We start from the raw sequence: 12,015 nt of genomic DNA on the forward strand, positions 1-12,015 counted from the left end.
CATCTTGACGACCCCAAACAGCTCGATTTGACTTACGTCACCATAAGCAATGTTCATACTTGCATTCTGGACCAGTCAAAGGCCCTCCAAACTGTGACATATCCAGAAAAGTCATTAATACAGTTAAGCAAGTTTGTCGGAAGTGCTCAAGCACCTGAGGATATTGATGACAGTCTTATGTTCCTTGATCACAATGGGTAGATTTGTACCTTGACCGATGATGGAATCCTCCGGGAACATATGTTTCTGCCGCCAGACTGGCTGAATCCCGACTCTGTCGACTTAGCTGAGGTCTCACAAGATGGGGTCTTGTACGTTCCGAAAGGTGACGAGGTTGGGACAATTCGCAACGGGCTTCAGACGACGTTTTCAAGACAAAGTCCCCCGTGAAAGACGTTGTCAGCAGCGCAGGACGACAGGATGCATCCGACTAGTGAAGGTAGGCTAAGTCAACATAGCGCAGGCCATTCTATCACTTAGCAGCTGATGAAGTACACAAGTTTTGCACTAGATGCGGTCAGCGCAAGATCTATGTATTACAATATAACGTCATCGTTCGGATTTATTGACTTGTCCAACGAAAGTGACAGCCACCCATATGTGGGAGGCCAAATGCCATGAATTCAAGGAATGAGGTAAGGTGTGGGGTAAATCACTATATGAAGGCTTGTTGACCAGTGCCCGTTCTTATCAGTATGGGCATAAGGTCAGCAAAAGGTCTAGACTATGCATCTTGGATGCTAGCTTCATTTTCAGGCGCTAGCCGACCTCCTCAAGCACCCAGGAAGCCAAGGCAGTGGCAATGGTGAGTACTCGAGAAGGGGAAAAAAGCCTAGGAGGAAGCCAGCCAGGAATAAACCGGTGCTAGAAAACCCATTCAAGTACACGATGAGCCCAAGTACGGAGCAACCAAGTCTCCGCTGCAAGATGGTTATTTGCCCCGTGATAGCCAGAACCCCATACGCACCCTCGTGCTACCGACGGCAGGGCCGCTTTAGCCGCTAAAGATAGAATGATGAACACGTGGAAGATTTAGTTCCAAGATGGCCTGCTACTAACCCTCGCGAGAAATCTCCAGTAAGACCAGAAGCGTTGTTTTCATGCACGTAACAACGTCTTCAGATTGGTACAAGGGCCTCGGAGAAGTTTCAAGGTGCGCATTCTATCCTGCGTAAGTTCTAGAGCTTCAGGCCGTCCCTCTGCTACCTCAAGAGCAGGAAAACTGAGTGACAAGCGGGATAGAAGACGCGCATGTGTTGACGTGGGGGAGAGAAGAAAAGCTTGTAGAATCGAGGTTTCGCGTTGCACAGCAGTATCAACAAGGTTAAAGTGATTCGAGCCGTAGAAAACCGCGTCTGTCTCTTGCCGATCGGGAACTTTTCGAGGTTACCTCCTCGTACGACGAAGACAAGCCCCAAAGCCACAACGCTCTCGACGCTTACCAACCGTGGGAGCATAGAAACGCTGTCTCCAACAGCATCATGCCGGAACCTACCAAGCGTAAGCCGCTTATTGCACGACCATATTGAGCATATGGCTGATCACGTTGAGAGAATGCGGCTCTTGGCCGTTTGAGAAAACTCTATCCGACGTTCAACATTATAGCAGCTGCTTTCGGTGGCAGTGCCCTCTTATTACTACTGATGAACGAGACCCGAGTGCCCGTAGCGACGCTGGGTCACCTTGTAGCATATCTCTTGGCCACTTCGGCAGTAATGGCAACTTTCACAGTCATTAACTCAACTACCCTACTTGAGAATGTCCCCCACATCCGAACAACCACATCACCTGCTATCACCCATACTATCACCAGCTATCACAACAGGTTTACCTCTCACCCGTATGTGACTTTCGGCCTCGCTGGATAATTCGAATACACTGGATTCATCCAGACTATCTATATCGCTGATATCCGTATTTTGCGCCCACTGGATATCCTATACAGTGGCGAAGGTGCTGTTAGGCAATAGGGGGACCTTTTTCCTCTTGCGTAACCGCTGGTCTTCTAATCAGGCCTATAATAAACACACTGACTTGCCTTTCTAGAAGGGCCAGTCTAGATGACGTGCCAAGGTATATAGTAGTCACTAAGTACCAACAAGAAGGGGGTGCCTCTACTTTTGTGTTGTACTTTGACAATTACTAAAGAGCAGATCATTAGATAACAAGGTCCACCAGAAAACAAAGCTAACTAGAAGTTTAGCAAGTTACAAGTTTCGAATAGTAGTCAAGAGGCAAAAGCCTATTACCCCTTTTCTTACTCCACGTAGCACTAGAAGCTTCGCACAACACTTTAAGTTCACTTTTCTTTAGGACTTTTCCGTCACACACCCAGGACGGCAACTGATCACCAAAGGGAGAGTGGCAGAGACAGCCTTCCACCATGAACTATGTCAACACGTCAAAACCATGCCCATGTTGTCTAGTTAACGAGGCTCGGCAGAGTTTCCGCGCCACAGAGAGAAAACTGGGCCGAGCGGGACCGTCTCCCCACAACATTACGTTTGCATCAATTCTTGGCACGAAATAGCTGGACAAACAGCTTCTTTATATGGCTGAGACGAGTTCCCGGTTCCACCAAGGGTGGGACGGGCATTAATCCCTCAGAGCGGGCTGAGCTGTCGATCCAAAACTAACGCCATCCAAACTATGAGAGCCGGGCGATATCTGGCGAGCGACAACGAGGTCAAATCATACGTAGTGGGGTCCAATTAGCAGAATCGAGATTGTTGATTGCTACCGGTACTATCTTACCTGCAGGCTGGGACGACCCCAGCTCCGTGATTATGTCTGTATGCCCTTGGAACCAAAGCCTCGCTTGGTGTAATATCTACGCTGCGGGCCTGCACGTCGCTACCGTACCTTTTCTACCCTCGTATCCTTACACTTCACTTCGGATGGAGACCATGTCTCTACTTCAACATTCTCTACACTAGATAAACACTATACGTTCACCGGAGCTCCACTTCCTGCTGTATGAGGCCATACTTTACTACAGGCTAAGATAGAGGCTCCCACAGCCTACCTGAAATGGAAGTATAGCAAATTATACTTTAACCTGCATCCATCGCCGCTGTCTCTGGCCGCCATCTGGCCTGCATCATCCCAAGCAATGGCTTCTCCTAGCGTCGACACAACCATCTCGCTCCCTCGTATTCTTTGTCTCCACGGCGGCGGTACCAACGCAGCAATCTTCAAGGCCCAGTGCCGGGGGCTGAGACGTGCGCTTTCAGCTTCCTTCCGTCTGGTCTTCGCCGACGGACCTTTCCTTTGCGACCCCCACCCTGACATTATTCCCATTTACGGTGGCGACGGGCCCTTTCGCCGATGGTTACGGTGGCGAGCTTCAGACGGATACGTAGACGCCCACACCACAATCCGTCTGATCCACCGCCAGTTATCGAATGCCATGGAAGCAGACGACCGACTCGGCGGAACCGGGGACTGGGTTGGAGTATTAGGCTTCAGCCAGGGAGCCAGCATCTGCGCGAGTTATCTATGGACGCAACAGGCCTTGTCGGGTCAGCCGATGATCTCGAACTCGAAATGGCGCTTTGGCATACTCCTGGCCGGGCGGCCTCCGCTGGTTGCGTTGGATGAGAGGGTGAAGTTGCCCGTGGGGATCAACACGGCGGATGCCGTGGCTTCAGAATTCCGATACTGGCCGGACGGATCAGGACTGGGCCACGTCCTCAGAGTGCCGACGCTCCATGTTCACGGGACCGCAGATCCGGGGCTGGAGCAACATCGTCGTTTGTTGAATCAATACTGCGACCCGAGTACTGTACGGCTCGTGGAATGGGATGGTGCCCATCGTGTTCCATTGAAAAAAGCCGACGTTGATGCTGTTGCTCGAATCATAGTCGACTTGGCTCAAGAGGCGGAAAGTACGATATGAAGTAGATGGTTATGTGAAGTAAGCGAAAAGGCACATGAGTTTCTTCTATTGTTTATCTAGCAAGGCAAGGAAAAGTCCGTAGTCTTCTGTACTTGAAGACGGGGCCAAGGGACTTCCTCCATCTGCGTAGGGAACACAACGTGCTGGATTAGAAAGATGAAAATATAGCAAGAAAACGAAGTCCATGGTTTACTGGAATTCGATCTGTCAAAAAAGTTAATGCCACGATTGAAATCTCTTCTATAAACAGGAGCCGAGTCAGTTTTCCGGCAAAAGACCGTTTGCAATATTCTCCACCAGTTTGCTGAGAGACACTGGAGCTATGAGATTAAAGATGGTCACCTCAGCATTGATCTCCCTGAAGAACCAATTGCGAATCTCAATAGCCACCAACGAGTTGATACCGTATGACGGCAAGCTCTTGCCTTGGTCGACCTCGTCCTCGGTGACCTTCAGGCACTGCGCCACTTTCTGGGTCAACATCTCGCTCACGACAGCACGAACTTCCGCTGCGGACTTGGCAGCCTTCGCCGCGTCCAGTCGTTGTCGAAACGAGGGTGCGGCCTGCTGCTTCTGTCCGCCTTCCGTCGAGCACGGGGCAGCCAGCCGACCTTCGGATGCCAGTATCGCGAAGCGCGGGTCGTCGAGGTACGATGGCCGCGGGATGCCTGCCGCGTTCGCTGCTCTCAGAGATGCGAAGCCCGTCGGGATCTGTGCAGCGACGACGCCCGTGCCGGCAAGTTGGTCTTGGATGGCAACGCGAACAAGGTTCTGCAGCTTGCGTTCGCTGATGCCGAAGCTTGGCGCCCAGTCGCGGAGGTTGTCGGTCATGCCTGTCTCTGCTAGGACACCCACGTCATTAATGATACCGAGATCTAGCGACACAGCGGGTAGACCGTTGGATCGACGGTGGTTGGCCAAGGCATCTTGGAACGCGCAGCCGGCACCGTAGTTGCTTTGGCCGGCGTTGCCAAAGTACCCGGCGAATGAGGCCAGCATGACGAAGAAGTCGATTTTCGACGTTGCGAGAAGGCTGTGAATGTTCCAGCTGGCCTGTATCTTGGGACGAACGGCCTCGGTCCACTGGGTGAAGTCCATATTGGCAAACGTGCAGTCTCGCAAGACCATTGCACACTGGAGGACACCTCTGATGGGAGGCATTTCAGCTCGGCAGCGTGAGAGAGCCTCCTCAGCCTGGGCGGCTTCGGCGGCGTCACACTCGTATGCCTTCACCTTCACGCCGATTGCTTCGAGCTCGGCAGCGAGGGCGCTTGCTGGTTTTGGGCGTAGGCCCGAGCGAGAGATGAAGCACAGGTTTCGGGCTCCCATTTCGACTAGCATGCGAGCTAGACTTCTTCCGATACCGCCAAGGCCGCCAACAAGAACGTACGTGGCGTCGGAACGAAGTCTGGAAGCAGGCGAAGACGCTACGACGCTGAGGATATTCGGTCGCCGCACCGGCACCGTGAAATCGCCTGTCCACGAGAAGAGAAGCTTGCCAGTGTGTCGACCGGTTTGCATGAGCCGAAACGCCTCGTGGACGTCGCTGATAGGGAGCTGACGGCAAGGGCTGACTGGTTTCGTGATGCCACGTCGGACGTAGTCGAGTGCGCCGTCGAGCAATCTGCCCGTCAGTCTGCTATCACCGCGAACGATGTGTTCGAGGTCAAACACGGTATATGTAGCGCCGATTTCATTGCCAGCAGGTGGCCGCAAGCTGTCCAGAACCGCCTTGCCCACCTCGATGAAGGTTCCGCCGGGAGCAAGACACTGCCAAGTCTCGCGCAGCATCTCGCCTGACAGCGAGTTGAGGACGAGGTCGACACCTCGCTGGTTGGTCATGCGCTTGACCGCCATAGCGAAGCTGGTATCCCTCGAGCAGAGAATGTGGTCCTCTGGGATACCGTAGAGTTTCTTGACAAGCTCGCGTTTGATATCGGAGCCCACTGTCACAAAGATCTCCATATTGAAGTGTTGGGCGTATTGGATTGCAACTTGGCCCAAGCCGCCTGCTGCGGCATGAATGAGCACCGTCTTGCGGATGTCCTGTATCTCGTCTGTCTCGAGGCGGGCGATGCGTACGAAAGCGTTGTATGCGGTGCAGTGAACAACAGGTAACGAGGCGGCCTCGACGAAGGACATGGTATCCGGGATACGTCTGCAGGCCGCGGCTTTGATGCGGACTACGGATGCGTGCATCCCGATGGCCAAACATACAACACGATCCTGCACGTTCAAGGTGGTGACGCTTTTCCCAACGCGCTCGATCACTCCGCTGCCTTCCGCACCCTCCATGGTGCCTACGACCCGCCCCATGGCAATCATGATGTCTTTGAAGCTGGTCACCCGTTAGCTCAAAACAACCTCTGAAGTTAAGATGGGCCTGTGTACGAATATGACTTACTTTAAACCAGATGCATGCACCCTTACCTCGACCTCATCCTCGGGCAAGTCAAGAGCCAGTTCGCCATCGTGCTGGACGAAGTGTAGCGTATCGAGCTGACCTCGCTCGGCAATGTCTAATTTTATGACGGATTTGCTCGACGAGGCACCCGTGTTGTTCTGGCTAGCGACTGTGGCTGACGGCTTGCCGACGCTGTCTAGGCGCACGAAATCGATGTGGGATCTCTGCTTCTCTTCCACGTAGTTGCTCAATTCCATATCATGAATGACGCGGGAACAGTACGCCACGAGGAGGCCGTCATCGTCATCATTGAGCTTTCTGATGTTGAACTCTTCATCGCGCGTGTCGCTAAAGGCCAAGCGCCGGATCATCCCCGCCATGGCTTCAGACTGAGGTGACGACAGATGATCAAAGTGTGCGACTCGGAACTTGACCCTCGCGTCTTCATTCTTGAGACTGCGGGCAAGACCATTCACAGCTGCTCCAATCTGCATGTCACCGTCATTAACCCGTCCCTGGTAAGTTACCCAGAGAATTTTATTCGCCTCGGTAACCAGACTCTTAAACGTTGCGAATGCACGCTCGTCCAGGTCAGCAATCATGGTAGTGCTGACCTCGACGAGACAAATGATATGTGCCTTGTTGAGCAGGCCGGGCTCGCGGTCAAGTTCGTCCCACTTGATGGCTGTAAAATTGACATCTCTCTGTTGCAGCTCCTTGGATAAGCCTATGGCGACGGCCTCTTCCAATTCTGATGGTTCTGCCGCCTGGATGATGATTGTATTTTGGCTGTCCTGCTCGTTTGAACTTTTTCGAGCATTAATGCCATCCTTGCAGTCGGTCTCAGGAAGTGCGCGGATAACAACGAAACTGTCATCGGACTCCGGGTCCTTCATAGAAAGAAAAGGTTTGAACCCAATCTTGGACATTGCTGCCTCGAGCTCACCCGAGGGACCTCTGAAGCAGGTCAAGCCAAGGGAATGCGACTGCTTCGTCTTCTGCACGGCTTCCCTCACAACAGCATCTGCCTGGTCTGTCGGCATGCACCATTGAACGAAGACGACATCGAATTGAACATCATCCAATGAAGGCGGCGGTTGTGTTTCTTTTTCCGGTGAAATAACCTGGAAGGTGTCCCTCCAGACGGCGAGGGTATGGTCCAAAATATGATGCCAAGGGGCAGAGATATCTTCTTGCAACCCTTGCAATATGGTGGAGCTGAATCCAACGTCACCTGATCCTGAAGCCTCTGGCCCGACTTCGAGGATCGAGGATTCGGGCAAGTTGTGGAAGATGAGGTTTATGAACTGGGTCAAAGTTAGCCTTCTGCGGACGCCGATTAAGCTGAAGATTGAACGACTGCATCCCGCGTAATATATAACAGGGGAAGTATTGGAAAAAACAGAAAGAAAAAGCTTTGAACCAACACTCAACTTACCTCTCTCTGCACTCTTTCTGTCATACTGGCGCTGCCAGCCGCCGCGTGGAGCAGATACTCTTTCAGGTGGTCGGGAGACCTGATCAAAACATCCAGCGCGGGCCTCCACTCAATACGACCACACATATTGTGCGCATCTTCTAGGCTACTACTGCAGTCGCGTGGTGCTAACTGAGCGGCTTTGAAGCCTCGCAGTGATAACACAGGTCGATCCAAAGACTCGTCGAGTGCATAGATATCGCTCAGCAAGTCATGGTTGGCGCGGGGAACCACAGAAGAGAAGACGTGCAGCCGCTCGCCGACCTTGTACGGGATGTCAACTGATATGAGTAATTCATCAATCGCCGTTGGGACGGGGGTCCGCGACAGGAAGCCCATAGCGGGCGCAATGGTTTGAGTGATGGGGTCGAATGTGGCAGGATGGATAATGAAGGGACGCTCGGCTTCTTCCCCTTCGCTCCCTGACCATCCATCTCTCTCTGACGAAGGGTTGACCACATCAACAGTGCAGTAGCTCTGCGACTCACCCATCCAGATAGAAGACATGTTGCGGAAAGCTGGCCCGAATTCAAGTCCAATGCGCGCGAGCTCTTCGTACAGAGTCTCGGGCTTCTTGCTCTGACGGCATGCCTCTTGAGCCTCAAGGAACCGGTTTTTGATGTCGCAGTTCATCTTGGCCAGCTCATACGCCTCGAAAGACTCCGGAGAAGGCTCGCGCTCAATTGTTATGAAGCCCGCACAGGTCTTTCGGACCGCCTGTCCATCGGTACAAGTGGAGATGGTGAAGTGGTACCACCCCTGCGTCGCGCCCGCAGCTGCATCCGGTCGATCCTGGGTTGCATGGCGAGCGCATATTGTCATCTCTATTGGCTCATGCTCCCCAGGCTGCGTGGCTGCCAGAAACTCGACTTCGCGGAGGCGGAATGCGCGGACTTTGCGCACGCCATCCTGTCCGTCCTTGGTAGCCAGTTGTCGTGCCGCCTCGACTGCCATGGCTATGTACCCGACTGCAGGGTAGACGACTGTACCCTGGATCTTGTGGTCTCGCAACCAGTGTTCCTCGTCGGGCCGAATCAGTGCGCGCCACATATACTCGCCTGCTACCAAGGTTGGGAGTGGAGCTCCGAGAAATCGGTAGTGGGGATGCTGGCGGTTGCGATACTCGGACCCTAAGCGCGACTCGGTCCAGTACGACCGGGCGTGGTTCCATTGATACGGTGGTAGATCGGTGAGCAGCTGGGGCCGGGTATCGGGGGCTCCGGGCTGCTCCGGGCTATTTACGGAGCTGACGTCGACGCCGGCGCCGCGGGCCCACAAATCACCGGCGGCGGCCAAAGATGTTGCGACCGCATCTTCGCCGCGGGTCAGCACCGAAAGGTAGTCCAGCGTGACTCCGCAGCTTGACATGGTACCCTGGCATGGAGCAGCAAGGGCAGCATGTGGTCCGACCTCGAGAAGCACATCTATCCCGGCCTCCTCTGACCGGAGCATAGCCTCAACCGACTGAGCAAAGAGTACGGGAGAAACCAGGTTACGGACCCAGTTTGCTGGGCCGAGATCCAGATGACTTGCTACCGCTTTTCCGGTGACGCTGGAGAACATGATGCGGCCCGGCTTTGCTGGCCGGGGCTTAATGTGTCGAATGCGCATGAAATACTCGTCCGACACGCGAGCTTGATGGGGTGAGTGATATGCAGCGTCTACTTTGAGCTTGCGGTTGAAGATACCAGCCTCGGTGAGGAGCCTTCCGGCGGTTTCGATAGCCTTCTCGTCGCCCGAGAGTGTCACGCTCGAGGGCGAGTTGACACAGCCGACTACCACCACGCCATCGGATCGAGGCACGCGGGCCACAAGCGCTCGTGCATCGTCTTGAGACATACCAGCGGCCAGCATAGCTCCTTTGGGCTGCTTCGACCGCGAGTCGAGGTTTCCCCGCCAGTAGGCGGCTGTCCACGCGTCCTCTTCCGACAGGACTCCGAGCGCGTACGCAGCTCCGATCTCTCCGCTCGAGTGGCCAGTTACAGCAGCGGGGGTGATATTCCACGATGCTAACAGGTCTACGAGCGCAACCTGAAGGACCGTACACAGTGGTTGGCTATACTCAGCTTTGTTCATGTTGGAATGTTCCGCGCTGGCGCCTAGCTCATTATGAACAGACCACTTGCATCCAAGAGATTGGCGAAGGAAAACATCGGCCCTTTCGATGCTATGCCGGAATGTGTCGTACTTGAGCAGTTCCAGGCCCATTCGTGCCCACTGCGCACCTTGGCCTGTGAAGATCATACCGATGCGCAGCTTGCTGTCAGCCGCGTCAGACACCGCCGCTCTGCGCGTCACAAGTTGCGGCGGCGTACCTGCGTCCTCCCTTGGCTGACGAGGTGCGAGACGGTTACACAGCTCCTTAATATCTGGCACCACAGTGTAGCATCGATGTGCTAGGTGGGCTCGTCTGGCTCCCAGCGTGAAGGCCAGCCGCCTGAGATATTCTGCTCCCTCCTTATGAGATGTACGGGTGGCAGCGCGGGACTCTCGCAGATACTTGGCCACACTCGTAGCCTGGCGCATGATGCCCTCCTTGTCGCCAGCGCTAAGCACGATAAGCTGCAGACCTGCGGGTGTATGACTGCGAGATTGCTTGTCGCACACACCGTCTTGGGGTCTGCTATACTCTTCACCGTCCTCAACTATAGCGTGAGTGATTGTGCCGCTGGCGCCAAAGGAGCTCAGGCCGATGCGTCGAGGTCCCTGGATGGATGGCCATGGGATAAGTTCTTCGGGAACTGTCATTTTCCATTCGTCCCACTTGATCCTTGGGTTCAGGTGCTTGATGCCGATGGTTGGAGGTATTTGTGCCTTCTCCAACATCAGCACTGCCTTGATGAGGCCGGCAATTCCGGCTGCGGCTTCTAGATGACCAATCTGTGATCAAATGGTCAGCTCTGTTTCAAGTTCTTGCATCTTGCATACTCTACTCTGGAGTGAAGCTGAAAAAGGGGCTTGTCTGGATACTGGACGGAACTTAAACTGGAAGGGAGAGGGGACGTCTCGAACAGAGACGAGATTCACCACTCACGTTTGTCTTCACAGAACCGACCAGGAGGTGTTGTTTTCCGGTCGTTGTCCCCAGCGCTTTGGAAATAGCCTCAAGCTCTGCCGGATCACCGACCTTAGTGCCCGTGCCGTGAGCCTCAACAAAGCCAGTCTGACTTGTCGGGAGACCCGCCTCTGCATAAACCCTACGAATGAGGTCGGCTTGGGCTTCTGCGTTGGGCAAAGTAATGCCAGTTGTCCAGCCATCCTGGCCAACACCGCTGCCCTTCAGAACAGCTCGAATCGCATCTCCATCCCGTACTGCGTCGGCCAAGGGTTTTAACACCACGGCACCGAGACCCTCGCCGCGACCAAATCCATCGCCAGCGGCGTCGAAGCTTTTGCACTTTCCATCGGGTGAGAGGAACATCTGATTCGAGTAGTATAGGAAGTATTCAGGGTTAAAAATGAGGTTGGCCCCCCCGACAATGGCCATCTTGCAGTCGCCCGCAAGAATGGCGTTTCTCGCCTCGTGCAAAGCAACAAGACTTGACGAACAGGCTGTGTTGACTGTCATGCTCGGACCGCGAAGGTTAAAGAACCACGAAACTCTCCCAGAGATGTATTCCGGTCCAGTGCCAGTCCAAGTGTGCAGGGGCGCAGCCTCCGGGTCGCGGAAAAGGGTCTCACGCCAGTCGTTGCTGTTAACACCCATCCAAACACCCGTGTCGGAGCCATCGAGCTGCGCTGGCGTAACGCCCGCGTTTTCGAACGCCTCATACGCGACTTCCATCATCAAGCGCTGCTGGGGGTCCATGGCGGAGGCTTCATCGGCCGTGATGCCGAAGAAGTTGGCGTCCCACCGCCGAATATCATCTGAAAGAAAGTGGCCTCCTTCAGTGCGAGACTTGTTCAGCCCTTCCCGTGGCCCAGAGTGGAACGCGCTGATGTTGAACCGGTCTTTGGGAACCGTAGAATAGGCAGCTGTTGGAGTTGACAGGCGTCAGCAGGATCTTGTACTAGTCTCAGCATACTCTGTTCTACTTACACTGCCCTTTGCAAAGTAGCTCCCAGAACGCAGTAGGACTGTTGGCGTCGCCGGGAAATCTGCAGGATAGCCCAATGATAGCCATTGAGCGGCCATCTGCAACGAAATTCCTACCCATCTTGCTGGTTGCAACACGGGAGAATCGATCAGGGAGTGCTGAAGCCTGATTCTTGGGTTCTATGAGACTAGACAACGTT

At 54.1% G+C, this 12,015-nt stretch overlaps 2 protein-coding genes across 2 annotated transcripts; one reads left to right on the plus strand and one right to left on the minus strand.

Annotated features, from left to right (window-relative positions):
- Window positions 1–3,112: 3,112 nt before the first annotated feature.
- LY79DRAFT_671650 (citrinin biosynthesis oxidoreductase CtnB) lies at window positions 3,113–3,898 on the plus strand (the record flags this gene model as incomplete). Its single annotated transcript, XM_060563937.1, has 1 exon — window positions 3,113–3,898. One exon carries the CDS (start codon window positions 3,113–3,115, stop codon window positions 3,896–3,898), a length of 786 nt encoding a protein of 261 aa, XP_060411612.1.
- A 258-nt stretch (window positions 3,899–4,156) lies between these two features.
- On the minus strand, window positions 4,157–11,936 carry LY79DRAFT_671651 (fatty acid synthase S-acetyltransferase; the record flags this gene model as incomplete). Its single annotated transcript, XM_060563938.1, has 5 exons — window positions 4,157–6,236; window positions 6,303–7,609; window positions 7,741–10,659; window positions 10,814–11,754; window positions 11,819–11,936. The coding sequence occupies 5 exons, from the start codon at window positions 11,934–11,936 to the stop codon at window positions 4,157–4,159; spliced, it is 7,365 nt and encodes a 2,454-aa protein (XP_060411613.1).
- Window positions 11,937–12,015: the final 79 nt, after the last annotated feature.

This window comes from Colletotrichum navitas (genome assembly GCF_030913465.1).
Source record: "Colletotrichum navitas strain CBS 125086 chromosome Unknown LY79scaffold_53, whole genome shotgun sequence".
In the NCBI taxonomy this organism is placed as follows: Eukaryota; Fungi; Ascomycota; class Sordariomycetes; order Glomerellales; family Glomerellaceae; genus Colletotrichum; species Colletotrichum navitas.